The sequence below is a fragment of the Phalacrocorax carbo genome, chromosome 3 (genome assembly GCF_963921805.1).
Source record: "Phalacrocorax carbo chromosome 3, bPhaCar2.1, whole genome shotgun sequence".
NCBI classification, from domain to species: domain Eukaryota; kingdom Metazoa; phylum Chordata; class Aves; order Suliformes; family Phalacrocoracidae; genus Phalacrocorax; species Phalacrocorax carbo.
In genome coordinates, this window is record NC_087515.1 from 20278254 (window position 1) to 20299064 (window position 20811).

General features: G+C 42.9%; 1 protein-coding gene across 1 annotated transcript in view; it reads right to left on the reverse strand.

Moving 5' to 3' along the window:
* Positions 1-18663, reverse strand: part of PRKCE (protein kinase C epsilon) — a 297906-nt gene extending 279243 nt beyond the window's left edge. Inside the window, exon 1 of the mRNA XM_064446071.1 lies at positions 17498-18663. Coding sequence (XP_064302141.1) covers positions 17498-17845 — 348 coding nt within the window. The 5' untranslated portion in view covers positions 17846-18663. The remainder of the gene's footprint in view (positions 1-17497) is intronic.
* Between the last annotated feature and the right edge of the window lie 2148 nt (positions 18664-20811).

Consider the following 20811-nt stretch of genomic DNA (forward strand, 5'->3'; position numbering starts at 1 on the left):
AGACAGTAAAGTATGTATTAGTGGGAGAGAAGGAGTCTAATTCAAACATCCTTTGCAATCTCTGAATCTCTGGGCAGGCAATGGTGTATTGAGGTACCCATACACCATGAACGGCTCCACTGAAGTCAAAGCTAAATGTGAAGGGCTTTGCAGTTCATCTGAAAGTGAAGCACTACACCACCACATGCTCCTCTACCCAGAGGTCTTGATTGCATATTCAATACATTCAAAGTGATATCCACTTAGGAATCTACTGATGAAAAGTACTAGAGATTTGACATTATTTTACTGTACATAAGGGAAAACCACATACAAATGCTCCTAAACATGAGAGCAAAACTAAAGGTTTTTTCCTTTTGCCAGTAAGCATCTGGTATTTTGCTTTACCCTCCTGATGTCTCATTTTCATATCAGAGTTCTTATCAGTACAACAAACGGTGAAAATGTGAAAGTGATACAGTCCCAGTTGATCAGCTTGTATCTTTACTCAAGTGCTGTTCTTGTCTGTGTACATACAGAGCACTGATGATGTGCACTGCAAGCAATATTGGCAGTTTAAAAAGCTGACAGCAGTAACCTGATTTTACTTCAGAGAGTAGATCTAATCTTAGGACCTGATCCCGTCAGGAACTGAGAGCCATAAACTTACTGGAAACCAAGCAAGCTCAGCGTTTCACTGGAGAAACTCAGCACCTCACAGGTTCAAATCCATACTTTTAAAAAGTCACTTCCTATTTGCCCTTTGTTTACCCTGGCTTATCCTGAGCAGCAAGGCTTTCTGACATAGAGATAACTTTGGAAATTATTACTCTGATATTCTTTGATGATTTCAAAAGGCAGGAAAGAATCTCTCCCCTTTCTGAGGGCCACCCAGCTGAAGCAAAGAACATTCATTACTTTTTTCAGGCATACTAATAAGAGCCAGTAATAACTCAAGTGAGTTGCCTTGGCCTTGAAATACCTGACTGAACTTGCTTTTGTTCTCTCTCAGTAGCATAATTTCCTTCTGTATCTGCTTTCACACAGTTATCATTCAGACAACCCTAAAAGGGAGGCTGCCCCACATCTCCCCTTCCAGCCAATGTAACCTCTTCCTATGACACATATGCACAGCCTTAATGTGATTTATCCATTACACCTATCTCATATTTGGACGGAGCCACTGGGAAACACAGTGTAACAAAGTAGGTCTTCAAATTAAGCTTTCTAATGATTAAAAATGTTAACTGTAACTAAAGCTGCTACCAGCCACGCTTTCTCCAGGGAAAGAAAACACACAGGTGGTAGAGATTGGCATCTACTTTCCCAGATTCCTAGCAGGAAAGAAAATTCAGCATGAGTTAGACATACACACCTAAATAAATGAAGATAAGTTATTTCAACCCTTCTCACCCTCAGGTACTCCAGTTATTCTGAGCCAAAACCATATTTTTTGTGGTGTTTTGTTTTTTTTTTTTTTAATCAGGCTAGCACATGTATGGTCTTCTGTGACTATATACTCGGTTTCTGAACCAGGATCCCTCATAGGAGTTTTGATAAATGCAGCCTTTCACCATGATTTTTAAATTCTGCCAGGAGCAGAAGTGAGGTACTTCTCAACTGAGGAAATGCAAACAGCAACCAACTAAAGAGCGATTAGAAGTACCACTGGGAGAATAAGGTACAAGAAGGAAGTGGTACTGGAAAAGTAGTAACCCTAAGATAGCAGGGTTGAAGGAAAGTAGCAATGAGCTTGTGGGTTTGAAGGCGAAAGCTCTGGGACGTGGGATCTGAGCTTTGGGGCAGATGGCACTTTGAGGCACAAAGGAGTTACCTACCTGGGGTCTTCAATTATGGCTCTTACCAGGAACCTGGTTTGTGAGCAGAGATATTTTCAGAACTGCTGGGTAATCCTCCCATACACTCTCTTTTTTGCTGTTGAAATATGTCAGCCTTGAGATGAACATCTAACACAATACATTCATATTTTAAGAAGTGAGGACACAAATATTAACATCACACTGAAACAATGATGACTGATACGGTCTCACACTGTACAGTGGACCTGCCAACAAATATTAATAAACAAACCTGTATTCATGTAGTATTCATTCAATTCTAGTATACATTCAAAACATTCTGTCTTAACAATGCTCGTCCTTAACCAGTGTTACTGTTCCAGAAAAGTAAACCTGTGACACCAGGAGAATTTGAAGATAATTGGTTGTACCTGGGCACCATGTTTTCTCATACTCGCCTAATGCAAGAAAATCGTAGCTTCTCTGCAGTCAAAGGTGTCACACTATTATAAGCCTACAGTAAGAAATCAAGCTGCTAACATACTCCCTTTAAGCTGCTATTCTAATTTAATTTAATGAGTCACATACATTTGAAATCAAGCAAATCCATAAGACTGTAGTCTAAGCATGCTGGTTTCTTGCTGTAGATCACTAGCCAGTGTATTGCAAAGCCAGTATTAAATTTTGGGTGGCTGTACAGAAACATGTAAGTTGTGGGTTTAAAGACAACTCTCATGAACAGATGAAAACCCTAAGTAACTGAAGCCATAAGTTCATCCCCTTTGCACTCCAGTGTCTTCAGCTTCACATAATACCACAAAACTGATACTCCAATCACTGACTACTTTTAGTATGATAGACCTTAACAATCCACGTGTCGACATTTCTTCTGTAGTGTCTGCACAATACCTTTCAGATGAAAGAACTGTAAGTAAAAAAGCTTTACTACACTTACAGGTCCAGCTGTTAAATTTATACTGATCAGGAAGCTCAGTAACATACACTATATCAAAAGACCCAACAGAATGCCGCTTCTTCACTGTGAAAAGATGGCAACGGGTATGTTGTGTCTTCCCCCACTTCATTTGAGCTCCAGACACAATAAGTAATGAATAATTTTGCAAAGCAACTCTGAGTAGCTAAACTGAGACCTCCTTTTCATTTCCCCGGAGTCTCTCTTCCTCAAATTCATAAAGCCTCAGTTGCTATAATCTGCACCAAATCCATCCCACCCAGGATCAATCCTGAAGCATAACACATTAACCCCAAGACATGTTAGCATATCCGGTGTGCTGACTCTGTGGCTTTTTCAAAACCAGGGACAGCCCTGTGTAAACCACAGGCTAGCAATTTGCCAGGCAGGCAACACCAATATAATCTCACTGTATCTGTTTTATAAACACGTTCAGGTGTTGGGCTATCAGGCTTTGCTGCACTGCACAGCTGTTCCACAGCACACACCAGCTGCACTTACTCCCTCTTCACAGAACTCCAGCTGCAGGATCCTAAGCCTTTCTACTCCTAGTAACAAAGACAAGGCCCTAAAAATGGAAAATAAAATGTTCTGTTTCTTCACGAGTGACCCAAAGGGAAGTCCTCTTTCCTCTGAATTTAGTGCATGAATGATCAAACAACAAATACTTCAACTTTACATTTTGTCTGCTGTTGTCTTCTCCTGTATTAACTACAGTTATGGGATTATAAACTATATAAAAAATTATGAGTTAGGATGACAACTTTCAAAGGTGCTCAAATAATTCTTTCTACACTTCAAAGGGGTTTGCACATCCCACTCTTCAGCCCCTTTGACAGCCTATGTATATTCATACACAGGTAGGCTCAACACCAGAGGCGCTCCAAGTACATCCGTGTAGGAATCCTCTAGATGGTAATTCTTCCATGGTAACAGTAAAGCTGGTGCTGCCCACAACGAGTCATCCAGAGAAGCAGCCCAACTTCAAACTACTGACTCGGCTTTGACAGTCTGGAAGCCTGGTTTTATAGATCCATACCTCTGCAGAGAAAGCTCCAATGTCAAGAATGCAGCAAGACAGAGGCCCTGCATTTCGATTTGTTCATTACAACTATAGGAAAGCGTCCCCACAGTAAAGTGGTTGCAGAATAAAAACACGAAAAAAAAAAAAACCAACTGAACCATAAACCCAATAGCCTGCAAAAGCTATGCTACAAGAAGGAAACATAAATGGGATTATAAGAATCTTTCTTTTTAAAAGGGAGAGTAAGAAAAGTGATTGACAGACAAGGAAGAAACTGCAAGACAGAAAGAAAGATATCTACAAAGTATTAGGCAGAAACCTTATTTCAGACCTCTAGGTCTCAGCCCCAGCCTCCCCTCTGTAAAAATGAGGATACTGATACCTCCATTGCAAAAGTCTGAGATTAAAACCATAATGCTTGTGCCATACTTCTGGGTGACATGGAGGAATACTGTTTCTCCATCCATTATACTTCCTCTTAGGAATGCTCTGAAGATTATTATGGTCATGAGTCTCCAGACTCAGATATTTTGCTAATGAATTTCATTACTATCTGAGACAGATAAGATCTGTGTGTTACTATGTGTCAATCCAAAACAGACAAAGGCCTCTTCTGGAACCACTGATATAAAAGACGACTGGATTATTCATTTTACAAGAAGATTTTATACCTGAGTTACGAGTGAATGCCCATCATTTCCCATTACTGACATCCTCATTTGTTTGAGGGAATTACATGAATGGAAATTAAGGCAAAATCTATGGAAGAGAGAGGAGATAATGTGTTACATCACAAGTAGATGCAGGACAATGAACTATGTAAAAACTTGTCTTACTAGTTCACAGCATGCAAGATTATAATGAAGTTATTCCACATCATCTCATGGCTCACTGAAACTTCAGACCATAAAATAATCAGGATCAGGAACGCTTTGTGCACTGTGAAAACTAATTCACCAACCTCACCTGTTACCACAAACACTAAGGAAAACCAAGCAATACTGATGACAATCATTTTTATGTTGTGACCTGTTATGACATTTTTAAACTTTTATTTAAATAAAGCCTGCTGCAGATACCATCTTCCTTATTTGCGTAATCTGGTCTATTACAAAGTGGCTTCACTTTGTTGACTGTCCACCTTATTTACATGTTCCTTGGTTTGGCACACTACTTAAGCTTCAGCCTCTTTCTCTGCTGACTCATGAATAAAAGCACTCTCCCTTAACTACTCTTAGACAACTACTGCTTCCCCAAAGGCCATCAAATACATTTTTAAAAGTTGCAATAATATGCCATTTATTTCTTTTGCATGCTTCTGTTCTGAGAAGCATAGATTTGTATTTTGTTAGGCGTTTTCTGTGGCTTTTGCGTGTCACTTCTCTCTTCATAGGTCCAAAGCCTCTCTAGATCTTACGTTGTAGTTTATGATCTTATTATCCAGAAGTGAGATAATAAGTTTTCTTGTTTTACAGCATAAACTCCTCCAGGAAGAAACTATGAATTTTCTGTCTCTGCACAGCATCACACATTGTGAGTGTTATCAAAGAGAAAGTAATAATTCCTACATTCAGAACTGTCACCCTGCCAGAATGTAGGCATCCACACTCTGAAGAAGGTTTCAGCACTTTACTCCTGTCTTCCTGGGGATATCACTAGCATCAAGTACATTTTCATAGTAGCATAAAATGTCTCCACGACTTCACATTATTTGCATCATAAAGTTGTGTAACCATGCATAAAGCTTATGTACAGGGGTTCTGCAGACCAGCACACTGCTGCTGGGAAGCAGATTTTACTTGCTAGTCTGCAAATAGGGCGCAGGGCTGATTCACAGTTGCTGGAAGAACTGCAAACTTTTTGGCAGTTCTACAAAACATTTGGCCTGTAATTTGTCTTACTGGTCACTGCCACAATTACGCCCAGGACCCAAACAGAAGAAGCCCATACAGTCCAGTGGGAAATTGCTGTAGGGAGAAGAGGCTTGACCAGAGCTGCCCCATTTCTCAGTCTGCCTGCCTCCCATTTCAGTCAGATACTTTTTTTGACCTCAGTCTTCCAGGAACAGCAGAAAGACAAAAATACATTCTCACACTTCACATCTGATATTAAATCTCATTTTTAAAAAACTGTAAACTTTGGATTACACTAAAGATTTTGAAAGCTTTATAGTATTAATAACACTGATACAGCAAAACTTGCTTGGCTGGAGAGTGTATACATTTTAAACCAAATATAACAGTTGGAACTTGTTAGAGCCTGTCAGTTTGCTGTCCAGAGTACATTCAAACAAGGCTAGAGATCAGTTTCATTTTATTTGTTCAAATATCCAATGTTTACTATTGCTTTATAATGAAGTATCAGTCACAAAAAAAATAAAAATGTTAAGGGCTTGGATTTTTTTTTTAAACTTTAAAAATGCTCTGAACAATATCACTTGCAAGAAAACACGTACATACCAAACTGAAGAGAACACTCATTGGTCAGAACATGCAGTTTGACCAACAAATTCACAATGCATTTGTCAGTGCATTGTGAACTCTTAATAAACAGTTTAGAAGGTAAGCTTACTATGGATATCACGCTGACATAACCCGATGATAAGACAGCTGGGTAATACTTGCAAAAGACAGCTGAACCAGAAGCCTAAATTTTTCATGTGACATCCACATATCTGAAAATTTTACAATAGGCCTCAATTCTGAGAAATATATAAAGCACAATATTAAACATACAAGGAATTCAATTGATGGTGATATAACTACCCATCTCCCTAACTCAGCTAGTAGCACAGAGGAATCACTATGTATGCAACTAAATGGTACACATACTTTCAACAGTTTTAGCAACAGGGAAGACCACTGAAAGAAATTCCCTTTAAAATCAATATAGGAACATCAGCTTTGAATTGGTGTGCAAGACAACTTATGCCCTGTCTGCCCACCAGTTAGGGCAGCCTGTGTACGGCACACACCACAGACTTAAACTTCTTTTGTGTTTGTTTAAGGTGTATCGTTTTTTGCTTACTCACACATCTACTTAACAATAAAACCAACACTGAAAAGCTTCTGCTTCTTGCACTGCACTGGGCTCTGACAAACAGAGATCAGCTGTACCTGATCTATTTTTTCTGCCACACTACTGTTGTACTGTGAGTATCTTTCAGAAGAGGACGGGGACCCCACAGTCCTACTAAATGATATATACATGAAGGTAACATGATATCCCCTACCCAAAGCATCTTGCAACAAACAGGCAAAGAGGACACAAAGAACTGAGCGTGAACTGGCAAAGAAAGAGCACCTAAAGAGATCACAGGAACTTGTCTAGGTCGTGGTGTCTGGGCTGCTAATGCACCATAGAACTGTTAAAAATGAGTTTAGCTGAATTTGTATTTTAAAACATTTACATGGCCTTATAAAAAATGCATATGCAAAGTTACTTCCTAAATATGACCACTAAACAAATGTTATTTTTAAAGTAATGGAATTTACTATATATATGAAAAAATAAATAATGCATTGCATAAAGGTCACCAGAAAGAGCTACAAGATTTCATTCTTTAGGTGAAAAGCACTGTCGCTTGCCTCTGATGCAATGGGTAAGACTTGTACAAAATCAGTACAAGAGATTAGTAAAACTCTTCTCTTTCCTTCTCTCAGAGCCTGGACATGGCTCTGAGAACTCACTGGCACAAAGCGTAAAGATGTAGAATGAAACTTAACAAAGCTTATCTCAGCCCAGTGACATTAGTACATAAGGTTAACCCTATATAGTGTGTCTGTATTTGATTATTGTACTGGTAGTGCTCTAACCCAGTTACTGATAAAGAAAAAAGCTCAAATATAATGATACAGTTAATACCAGCTTTCATATAATTATACAGAAAAATCCTGTAGTTCCCTAAAAGTTGGTGATCCCAAACATTCTTAAACCTATATGGGATACTCAGAAATAGTTAGTAATTTGGGAACCATAGACTGGATCATAAGGGCTGTCCCTCTAAACCTGTTAGCTCCTTAAAAAGAAACACCACATCATGCAAAGCAACAGGATCTCCAAAAATCTTCAGCAAAATTTCCACTATTGTCTCTCCCCTTCAGATTTTGAGTTAGGGACACAAAGCAAAGCTGAACTGATAGGCTGCTGCAAGCTACCTGCAGCCTTTCACGCTGGTAAGCATTTCCCTGTTATTTCTTTTGGCTTCCCTAATCTGTTCTTTTTGACTTGTGTTTGGGCTGTAATTTTTTTAAGACAGAAACCATAATTTTGCTTTACCTAAAATAAAAATACCAAACAATAGTAGGTATTTTCTGTGATTAGGAGTCCCTGGAAAACCCAACAGTCAGTACCAACTGAAGTTTTACAACAGTGTTCCCATTGCTTGGGAAAGTCCAGTTTTCAGGGATAGATCATGCTCCTTCAACATGCCACTGACGGCTAAAACCAGAGCATTTTACCTGAAGTTCAAAGCTACCATATTACACTTCTTCCTCCAACCACTTCTGCCGTATAACTAACTGGAAACTCAGTGCATCACTTCTGATTGAATATAACTGCTCCGACAGCCACCAGCCTGATTAGTTAGTTCCCTGCTGCTTGCTGAGAAGCACACTGGGGACACGGGAGAGCACACGGGAGAGCGGCTGGGCAAATCCCATAGAGCTTCACATACTGAAGATGCTTCTGAGTCCTACTGACACCAGGAGCTCACTGGTCCACCAGAGTGACAAGAAGGGGGAAGGAGCTGGAATAACAGAAATATGGATATATGGGAAGTAGTAACAAGAAAAATGAAGGAAAAGTTAAAATAGAGAATCAGGACTTGAGGACAAGGTCATAGCAGTGGATTAAGGAAAAAAGAAGTGGGCCATGAGGTCAAATGTTCAAGAGGCAGCAAGGCACTATGGGGTCACAAGGAAGAAAAAGGCAAGGAAACTCAGAGGAAAAGAAAAGGAAAAGAAAAGTAAGATTCCTCAATAAATCCAACTAGAACCATCTAAGAAAGAGAACAAAGCGGACACAGCATGAGTAACCTTTAGCCTGTCCTCTTCCAACACATTTTCAGGCATCGTTTTTAAAGACCATGGATCAAGCTCACCTTGAAATAAAGGGAAGTTGACAGATGCCACAAAGACTTATGCAATGAGTAAATATGGTCCCAGCAAGAAAACTGTACTTGCAATAGGTCTCTGTAGAGATCTATAGCCGGGCATTTCATTCACGTAGCCTGCTAGCACTGCCAACATCAAAATCTTATGCAATCCTGTAAAGGTCACCCTATCATTTCTTGACCATCTTGAAGACAGAACAGATAAAAATGGAGAATTGGCAGCATGAAGACTGAAGAGATGATAAAGAGGAAAGAAAAAGAAGAAAACACTACTGCCTTGCCGGCTTTTAATCTGTGAAACAAAGCAAAGCAATTCCAACCGTTTCCTCATCACCTATGCTGAGTATGCATCAGTCTTCCCTTCATGGCTCCACCACCATTGCACGTACTTCACTGCTACCACATCGCTATCTTAAGATACTTATAAACATTAACATTGACAAAGGCATATATTTTTAATGACAATAAAAAGGCCAATGTACTGAAGAATGAAGAGTTCTAAAATGGGTTACAAAACCTGGTCCCCCATGGTAAGAGGCTTGTTACGTATTACACTGTAAAGTACTGAAAGACACTAAGTTGCACACCCTAAGTATTAAGTTTGCTACTCGCCATTTAAGATACAGAGATACAATGGGGGCTCGCTGCTCAAACAATGCAGACATGAAATTTATTTGGTAACATCTAGCCATTATTCACACTTTTTTGTTCCTGCCTGTGATGAAATTGCCCAGCAGGACACCAGAAACAACCAAAATTATTCTATTGTCTGGAACAATTAAATCAGCTCAAGTTAGCTGATATAAGGCAGAAATGGCTGCCTGCAAGCCTCCCATGGAATCAAACTTTGCTTTATTCAATTCTAAAAGTAATGGTCTTTCTTTACTTCTGTTCTTCAACAATTCAAGCCCTACAGAGTTCAGTGGGGGAAAAATTCTTAGAAACGTGTAGCTTTTCTCTAACACTGCTTCCAATAAAATAAACGTTAAAATTCCTGTTACATTTAATGGGAACATGCCAGTATCACTAAGTTTTTTAGCTGTGCTATTCAGAAATATGTGAAATCCTGGCTTCTGTAACTTCTGCTAAATCACAGCAATGATAATTCAAGATTTTTTAACTCTTAGAGGAATGTGAGAGGACACTCAGAAATCAACTTTACTTTGAGCTACTGACTGTGAATAATGATCAGAGTAGGTAATAATTCTGCAGATGTTCTTTCATCATATTCATTTGCATTTTGCTTTACTATAGGGCAAAGTACATAACTGCCATGAAAGTTACCCAATCTCTAGAATTATTTATTAGTTTTACAGTTGCAGTTTCATATTAATATTGCCGAATGTACTTTTTAAATCTTCTAGTGACTGCCCGCCAAATAGGAAAGCAGCTGTTTACAAACACAAGGTTAAAACTTTTTTTTAAAACTCAGCCTCTGTAATGACCGCTTTGCCCCCAAATGGTAGAAACCCCTGTAACTGCTATAATTTGCACAACTCAAAAGGGCATGTGAAATATCCTCATTCTTCAAACCTTACTCTGTCTAGCTTGACAAAAGGGGTCGTTGGTTTGTTTGGGTTTTTTTTTTGGGGGGTGTCCCCAAAAATGGCAGTTTTCCAAGCTGTCTTTGTATTTCTGATCTTATTCCATATCCAGATAGTTCCAGCCCTACCTTTCTGTGCAGATGGAGGGAAAGTCTCTTCTCAGTCCTCTCTGACCACAGATTTCCCATTACTTGCATACCCTATTGTTTCCATCCTCTCTTTCCATGAACTGTAGATGTCTTTCTCTTACAGTCCAATAACTGAGGTGAGGGAAAGGAGATTAAGACAGTACCAGGTAAAGCAGAACTGAATTCAACCATCCAATTCCAAGCAGAAAGGCCTCTTGCCTCAATTTTTTTTTACTAACTCTATTCACAGCCTCCCTTCGAAATTTGAAAACCCCCTAAAAGTTCATTTAAATGGAAGTTTAGTTAGAGAGTGGAAACTAGTCAGACTTAGATGCCAAGTCCTACAATTCCAACTTAAATCAAATCCTCATTTCAGCAGTATTTAAAGAATTCTGGACAGGGAGAGCAGAGATTTCATTTTGATGGCTGAGCAAAGCCGAAAGCAGGCTTGCATGTGCAAGATTTGCAGAAGAATAATAAATCACTAAGAGTAAAATAAAAGTAAAGGATGTTATTAAATATTATTTCTTCTTGGTTTTCCCTTGGAACACAGGCCCCAGTTGAGAAAAGAATTTAAACACATGCCTGTATGAAATCCAGTGAACCCAGTGAGATCAGTGGTTTGCTCACAACTATGAAGTTCTGCATGGTATGTATGGAACCACCTAAGCTGGAATAAATACGCGCACAGTCTAAAAACTGGCACAAGAAGGACATGTAGGAACTGTTTTCATCCCACTTGAGCATTTCTTGAAGTCCAACTTTGAATTAATACCTATGGACTGGACTCTGTTACTGGTACCTTTGCTCTAACAAATACTTTCTACAGAGTTACGAAGAATTAGTTTCATGATGCAGAATTTCCTACCAGTATTGGTATTAGCAACAATAGGATGAGACTCTGATCAGTTCTGGGATCAAATCCTGACCTTCATGTATGATAATTCAGTGCTAAGTGAAACTCATGCTCTACTACACACTTTTCATGCCCTGAGCATTTTTCTTCACATCTGAAGTGAGACTTCAAAAGCTATACACTGAGCAAAGCAGGCAAAAAAAAACCAAAACAAAAACACCAAAAAAACCCCAAACCCACCAGGTCAGTGAGAAACATATGACCTTCAACTAGTCATTTTGCCTATGCCATCTCATCCCCATCTCCTATATGTGTAGCCTTCTGCTGTTGCCAAAAGGGCAGCTGGAGTATGTGGGGCAGCAGCGACTATCCATTACCCTCCTCCAGCTTTCTCTCCATGCCTCATCTCTTCCTTTCCCCATTTCGCCCCTTCTATGTCCCTGCAGTAGCAACCACAGAGGCAGCTTTTTCACCCTCTATTGCCTCTCAGCAGGCTGGGAAGCACTGCAGGTAAGCAGGAGCTGTTAGGAGAGAGCATTTCTAGCAGGGAGTAGGAGTAGATTTATGCAGCTGTAGAAAGGGATTGATACGAGATAGTGGGTGAGCTGCATGGTGACTGTACCACATCCCCAGCAGAGAGGGAAAAGAGGAGGCACAGGAGGGAGACAGGCTGGGGGAGAAGGCAAGGAAGACCCCTACCTGTACAAAGTGCTCTCCAAAATCTCCCATCTCCTCTTGACAACCGCCCACCCTCACAATGAAGTCAAGTCCCTCTGAAACCCTGCTGATACCCTGTGGCTCTCTCACTCTTGCCCCCCCAAACCTGACAGACCTTGCTCAGTGACAGCCTTGTCATGCAGAAATCTATCAAACAGGACAGAAATTTCATTTTCATTTCAACAAATACTCTTCTGATAACAATGCTTTTCAGCAGCCCATGAACTGCAGTTTAGATGAGATGTAAAGCTTTCACAAGCAAAGTCCTAGGCCTCTCAACACCATCAGCGCAGATAAATTCAGCCAGTAGATTAAAATAAAAATGAAAATACGCTACATTCACACTCTGCTAGCCCAATGCCAACCTTCAGCAGTGTGTGGCAAAAGCAGAGGTTAACACGCAGGGTGACCTGCAATAAAATCATGATGATTCCACACTCTGTCTGCCAGCTACAACAGATCACCTGCTGAGTGAAAGGAGTTCCCATTTCAGCAGCAGAAATGGCATTGGGAAAAAAACAAAAAAAAAACCCAACCACCAAACAAACCCTCTGATAAGCACCTAAGTAGTCTTTCCAGTTAATTCAGTTTAGAGGCACTGGAAGGAGACAGTTCTACTTCTCACATCCACGGACAGCTCAAGGGACCAAGGCCTCAGAAGAGTTTTAATCCCTTCCCTGCTATTGCCTTTTGGGTGACATCCAGAGCTCCGTCAACCTAGATGTCTAACTGTATGGACTCAAATTCAAGACAGATTTTTTCCAATAGGAAAGTTTCTTCAACAGTAAACTATACGCATGACATAAAAATACATAACTCAACAGTTCAACAAGTATGTAGAAGAGTGGACTTCTTCCCCATGTAATTTCCCATAACTCATCATCAACTTGTTATTGAGATATTACACTAATTCATAATAAACTGGCTTTATGCAATGGTGGCGCAGTTGCGTGACTAATTTCACATTGATAAAATGGAAAAATGAAAGGATGCTTTTAAAAAAGTATAATGTTTTAAATTTAGATCTTAAGAAGCAGCACTGAAGAGAAAAAAAAAGACAGTATGGAAGATATTTAGGACTAGCAAAGAAAAGCGCGCTGAAATCTGTTGGGTTTTTTTTTCCCCTGACAGGATTAAGGATTTTTTTAAGACAGTAGAAGATTAAACTTGTTTCATTAACTTCAATACAGCTGTAAAATATTTTCAGTGGAAATAGAGGCTTTTCTTGCTAAACGTTGTGGTGCCCTGACTGATTTAGTGAGTTCTGCTACTGAGCCTGCAAAAGGATTTCTTAGGACGAAATAGGTTTTCTCGCATACTGCCGGGCTAATGGCTAAGACCCTTAGATGGAGTCATTGGCATAGGTCCAATCACACTGATTTCATCTATCATCAGCTCTGGAAAGTGGACTTGAACTCAAACCCCGTACTACCAATCACCCAAACACATGAACATTGATCGTGCTAATTCACAGGAGCGCAACCACAAGGCTAAATATCAACGGAATTTTCCTTCCTGAACTCAATTCTGCTTATTAAAATGTAGCTGCACTACCCACTCAAGTGCAACATTTACATATGCCACACGTAAGAAAGCTAAAGACATACTTTATTATTACCTGAATTACCTAAAAAAATATAGCCACAGCTTTCATGCTATTAGTTTGTTTTTCAGTTAGAACTTGCACATTGTTTATTGTTCTGTGTTTCGTCTTTTTCAAAGTGCAAGTTCACCAACATCCTCTTGAATACTCTGTGCCATTCCATACAACATTTTAGGTGCTTACAGAAAAGCTTGTAATGTCATAAATCCAAAGCTCTCTTGAAAACTGCAGTGTAGCCATGACTAAAAAAATCTGCAAAACTAACACTTTTACTGTGCTATGTCTGTATTGATGCACCACTGGAAAAGCAGCCATCTTTTTAATTGTCACTATACCTTTTCTAGAAAACCAAACAAATATTTTAGACCAATCCTTAAAAAAAAAACAAACAAGTATATATTTTGTTTAAAAGCTCCCATCCAGTAAAATCTGAACCAATGTTTTAGGCCACAACTTTGATTTGTTTTTCTAATATATATATATACATTCAGGGAGTATACATATCATAAGGTTAAAAATCTTTTTTGCAACTGCTGAATTCTCTGTAGATAAAAGCAACCAGGATTTTGCATATTCATCTGACTTGTCCTAATACAATAGATGCTACCATGATTTCAAGCTTTGTACTTGTTTATCATTAGTGTTTCTCCTGTAACCATGGCATCAGTATATAGCACAGGCTTAACAGTGAGAAAAATACCCAATATTTTCCTAAAAAACTCATCTCTTATTAAAAATACAAGGATTTGCACAATGGCAGAAGCCAATCAAAGTAGGCGAGCTGGCTAAAGCTGGTTTTTAAGCAAAAAAAACCCCCAAAACATTATTTCTTTGCAAGTCTTTTTTGCATTTTGGACTTCCAACAACAACCTAGAAAAGTATTACAGGATAAGTAACATAACCTTGACCCAGAGCAGATGTTATAAAACAAATACCGACATTTTCTTACAAAAAATACATGCAGTATTATATAAGATCAAAAGTATTGAAGCTATTAATATATTGACAAGAGCTGTTCTCAGCACATGAGCATTTTCTCAAACTTACTTAAATAGTGACAGTCCAGTCCTGCAAGAACTGTTGCATCATTCTGAAGGCAGACAGGGGCAGCAGTACAATTACATAGAACACACTCAACAAGTATGTGGAGCCCAGTTCAAACTTTCAGGGAAACCCTCTGAATGGCCTAAAAAGACTTCACTGTCTCCAAGAGTGTTTCTTAGGTTGCATTTATTTGATATTTCAGGCAGTAAGGAGGAGTGGGTTCCTGTCATTGCTGCTTTTAATTTGCGTGTTATAAAGTCAGGAGAGAGCACTACAAAAATAACTGCCTTAAATGCCAAGACTGACATGAAGGAATTAGTCCTCTTATTAAACAGAAGAAACTGACTGTATCATACCAGCAGATCTTAGCCTAATGTTGTTTTAGGCCACGTGCATTTTTCTTGTACTGTGAAACACATTCACTTCATAGACGACTTCTCTTTTTCAGGTTTTAATATAGACTCCAGATACTGGTGAGGATAGCAATAAATCTATTTACTTCACTATGGACTCTACAGAGATGTCATGGCCACAGGCGTTATTTTAACTCAGTGAAATCAGACAAAAAGACCCAGTGCAATTTTTTAAGAGTCAGTTCTCTGAAGGTCCCTATCTATTAACAATCTAGTAAATACACTTGCTATTACAATCACAGTCACACATTCAGTAAATGGGAAGATTTTGGAAAGGGTAAAGCACATTCCTACAAATACTTGCCTCCCCACCAATTCTAACTGTCATACCAGGAGGGTGGTGTACACCGTGTATTATATGTACTGCACAAACACAATCCAAACTAGGAGGATTTACAGCACAAAACAAGGCAAGTGATGCTTCAGAAGCTGCATTATATTGAGCTGGCCAGTTATGATCCACTGCCATGTCCTCAATTCTGTCACATCAACAGACAGCAAGCGTAGTCACGCCCTCGTCTCCTCCCACCCAGTGAATGCTGGACAGCAATGAATCCTGGCGCATTAAAACACAGCATTTGTCTGATTCAGCTATGTAGTTCCTCCCAGATCATGTTTACAATGGGCCTCGATCTGTTAAATTCCACTATTTATCCAGGGAATGTGTTCAGATGTTTGAGTTCACCTTAAAAATCAGAGCCAGGACATACCCCAGCACACCAGCCCTACCAAAATTCAAACTTGGCATCTCCAACTTGCAACGTCCTTCCAGATCTGGCGGCAAACTCACAACATGTACAATACACAAAAAGAACGTATGAAATTATTATTCTTTCACTAAAAATCTGTGATGACATCCTCGTCCCATTAGTCTCAAAGATGTAACCCCCCTTGATTTCAGGAAAGCCACAACTTGATTATCATTCAATCCAGGTAAAAGACATCTGCAATACTGCTGCATTTGTCTTTTCCTGATTTGGCTATTTTTCCTCTGCCTATCAGCCAGTTTTACCCTCCGAGCTTACTAACGTGTAGCTTTTATAGAGTATCAGAATAATCTAGATCCTAATTATCACAATGTAGCATACGTAAAGTGAAAAATATTTTAAAGTTGTAAACATAAAAAAGTTTTAACAGTAAAGTTATTGAGCAACTAATCAGCATAAATAGAGCCTAATTCTTTCACGCCTTTCCATCATTCTGACATCTCTTTATACCACTGCATTAAGTAAAGAAACCCCAAAGAATACATGAAACTCAGAGCTATTAACTCGCTATTTTTACTTTGGTCCTGGGTTCTTTGTCTGTTTGCCAAAGATATATTTCCCTGGCTAGTATTCTTGACCACAACAAATAAACACTCAAAAAGATGAGCATACACATTTCAGATGGCTGGTCAAGCAGGGCACATTTAAAATGAGAAGACGGCTACTGTTGTTCTCTTATACATCTTATTTAAAGGATATACCACTTAACTGTTTAACTGCAGAAACATTAAATACTCATATCCACATTCCTGTGTTTCTTTTCTTGTTTGTCTGATTTTTCCATGTTAAAATCACAGCACCTGAGGATGTCAGGCCAAGGGTTTTCCAGCTTTTTTGTACTCCCACAGAGGCATGTTAGCCTCTGGGTCTTTAAGATGCTGTAGACGCTGTTAGACACGTTGCATATACAGGCAACAGAATTTGCCTGGTTAGGGCCAAAATCCACCAGGACCCTTTTATCAGTTGCAGGCATTTGAAGACGCACTGCATTAGCTCTGTGCATAAAGGTGTAGATCATCTGGGGGGAGGAAGGAGGAGCACCAGTGATGATGCAGTGAGCTTTCAAGTGACACGAAGACCCCAAAGTGTCTCGTATCAGAGGTCAGGTCTGGATTTTTAAGCTCGTCACTGCCAGACTGACCAAGAGCGTTCACATCGAAATGGTGAACTCGGTCTAAACGCTAGATCTGGGTTTTGTGGTAATGTTCTGTATGGATGCATTTGGCTGGGGTTTTTCAAACACAATAAGATAACTAGACTTGTATTTATGTAACGTAATTTCAGAAGCTGAAGTGGTAATTATACATCTCTTACTTAGATTCAGCATATTTTTCTTTCCTCCCTTGCCTGTACACCACATGCATTAGATACACAGTAACCATGGCTATCGCAGTATAACAAAGCATGGAAATAATGGAAAGCCTTCAGAGCCATTATATGGCCTTGGCAACCTAGCTCTGCAAGACAGATGTTGCATCCAGAGCCGTGCCACTAAAAATCGTATGTACGTGCATGTATCTACAGCGCAAACACTTACCCAGTCCTCGAAGTGGCGGCTCCCGTTCTGCAGCAAGTCCTCAAACTGTATAGTGCAGTTAGCTACAAAATCGTCGTACCCGATGGGGGCATCATGGAAAACAGCCATCTCTATCTTCCTGCCATTACAAACATCGGTGACAAATTCATCGTTCCAAGCAGGACTGTTGGTCTTTTGCTTGGTTGAGGTCTGCCCGATCCTGGAGTCGTCCACATTGAGGGCTATGTAAGGGTCCAGCAAAAAGGTCTGTGGCCTGGGACCCACTGCATGCCTCAGAGACCACGCCGTGGGTTTCAGATTCACCGCCTCGCATATCTTGATTTTCAGCAAGCCATTGAAAACCACCATGGCTGGATGGCTGCACTTTTCCCGGGATTGAACACTCGCACAACGCACTCGCACCGAGAGGGAGGGGAGGGAGGGAGGGAGGGGAGGGAGGGAAGGAGGGAGGGAGGGAGGTCTCGCCAATAAATAGGAGGGCAGGTCTGGGAGTGGGGGAGCGGGATACAGTGTGGGTCTCTTCGCCTCGCCGCTGCTGTTACCTTTGACTATTTAGCCTTTGCTCTTGCGACACCCAGTGAATACATTTATTTTCTTGCCCGTGTTTCTAACGGAAAACAAGGGAGGGGGGCCGCCGGGGAGGGGGAGGCGTCCGCGGCTGCAGAAACCCCCGAACGCGATCAAAACCCGAGCATAATCAATCCTTGGGGTGCGCAAGAGCCTTCTCCCTTCACCTAGACCATAATCCTGGATCAGTCTTTGCAGAGGAGGCAGAGCCGCGACCCCAGGCTCCCGCACACGCCGCTCCTGCCCGTGCGCCGCACAACAATACACACGCACGCACACACACAAATCAGAAACACCGGCCGACCCGCCAGCCCTGCCTACTGCACAGCCTCCTCCGCTCAGCAAACATCCACCCGGGGACCTTCCATCCGCGCCGCAGCCCGCAGCCGCCCGTCCTGCGCCGCCTCCTCCTCCTCCGCCGCCGCCGCCGCCAAGGCCAAGGACCCAGCGGAGCGACCCCCGCGCATCGGGGGGGGTGGCGGGGGCGACGGCAGCGGAGCGGAGCGGGCCGCGCGGGTCTCGGCGGGCTCCGGCTGGGCGGCCGCCGCCCTGGCGATGGGCAGAGCCGCCGCCGCCTCCCGCCTCCCTCCCTCCCTCCCGCCGGCCGCCCCCCGCCCGCCTCCTGCCTCCTCCCGCCCGCCTCCCGCCGCGCCGCGCCGCGCCGCGCGCAGCCCCGGCCCGCCCGCCGGTGCCGCTCCGCCGCCCGCTCCAGTGCAGGAAATGCGCAAAAGACGTCAGTGTGTGTGTGTGTGTGTGTGTGTGTGTGTGTGTGGGGCGAGCGTGCGGCGGGTGCGTGTGTGCGTGTGTGTGTGTGTGTGCGCGCGCGAGTGGAGAAAGTTTTGCCTCTTGGGGGAGCAAGGCGGCGGCGGCCGCCCGGGGAACCGCGCCCGGGGTCGCGACTCCTGCCGCTCCTCGGCGGCTTTCTGCGGGGGCCTCTGCTTGCCTCTGCTTCCCCCCGCCTCCCCCCTCTTCCTCCTCCTCACAGGAAAGTGGGGAACCAAGCGTGGAAAAAACACCCCCGGCCGCCTTTATTAACGTGTTTGATCGCGGAAGTGCGGCCGCCGCGCGGCGCTGCCGCCACGGCTGCGTCCACCGCGCGGGGCGCTTGTGGCGCCGCGGGGGCGGCGGTCGCCCCTGCCCGCCGGGCCTCCCGCCCCTCGCACTCCCCTCGGTGACAGCACCGCCCCGGGACCCCTCTGCCCGCGCCTGACGGGCAGCGAGCCCGCCGCGCCCCGCCCGCCCCGGCCCCGCCGCCTGACAGCGCCGAGCCCCGGCCCGCGCCGCCGGCCGCCACCCCCCATAACCCCCCGCCCTCCGGCCACCGCGGCGGCGGCAGAGACAGCGCTACGTCAGCGGGGGCCGGGCCGGAGGAAGAGTTTCCCCACGGTGAGCGAGCGCCGGGAAGTGCCGTGCGCCGGCAGGGGAAGCGGCCTCCCGGGGCCCGCCCCGCCCGGCCCGGCCCAGCCCGGCCCGCTACCGCCCGGCCCGGCCCGCCGCCGCCCTTCCTCCGGCCGGCAGAGGCTCCCGTTGGCTCCCGCCCCGGCCCGGCGGAAAACGCCTGTTGAGCGCCTGTCTCCCCGTGGGTGCCGGCCCCTTTGTTTGCTGCGGGTCACCTGGCCCGGCAGAGCCGGCCCCCGCCTCGGCCCCACGGCGCCCAGCGCCTCCCCGCTCCTCCGGCTCTGTCCCCAGGCGGGGCCGCCTCGCGGGGCCGGTCACCCCTGCCCCGCCAAGGTACTGAGAAGGGGGGAAAATAAATCTGAGAGGGTGAAAGGGTGTAGTTACTGTGTTTCTGAACGCTATCTACAAGTCATGTAAGATTTCAGGCATTTTCGTCACCGTGGTACCAAATATTCTATTAATTAATCGGGAAACTGCAGCCTGGCTCTCTCCTCCTAGAACAAATGTACTCAGGATCTAGATGGTTTCCTTTGGTGAAAATTATCACCGCTGCCTTTATTTATTTTTAGTTACTGATTTTGCCAGTGTTTTGTGAGGAAAGTTATTGGGAAAGGGATGGCGTTTGCCCTTCGATGGGACTTGAGTTCACTGTAATATCACAAGAGAAACCGAGGGCCGGTGCTGGCACCCAGGAGGCTGGCTGGGGTGCTTCGAAGGTTCAGGCAACGTAGAAAGAAACTTGATTGCCTGGATCCAGCTGAGTAAGGACATAAAAGATGAGCACCCAATCCTTGATCTGGACCTGATATTCCTGACTGGAGAGCAAAGAACAGATAATTATGGATTTTGACAGGTAATGGCTCAGGAGACGGGTGTTATACTTGGAGCAGATGAAATAGCTCCAGTGTCTGTGCTTCCAGAGTAGTTTCCAGACAGAGGATATGGTACTAATGAAGCCTAAGGGTCATGAGAGCATTCACGTTAATGGAAGAAAGACTCCTGGTGCCTGTTGCCACTTAATCTACCAGTCAAAGTAGAAGTACAGTACAATCTCTATGTTCATTATCATCTTGACAAACCCCAAGTAGAATCGTTTGATACAAAGTTGTGATATGGAGCCAATTACAGGAAATGTCTTCCTTCGCAATTCAGCCTTTCCCTGGCTCACAGCAGCCATGATACATCTACCACATTATTTCTGTAAAGGACTGTACTCGTAGGCCCCACCAGAAATGCGGGAATCGCCCATTCACAACCTACCACATATAGTACAATATATTAAGCTATATGGTCTTACATTTAGTGTGTCAGAAAGAACTCTAGAATTAAATCTTTCCTCTGGATGCTTT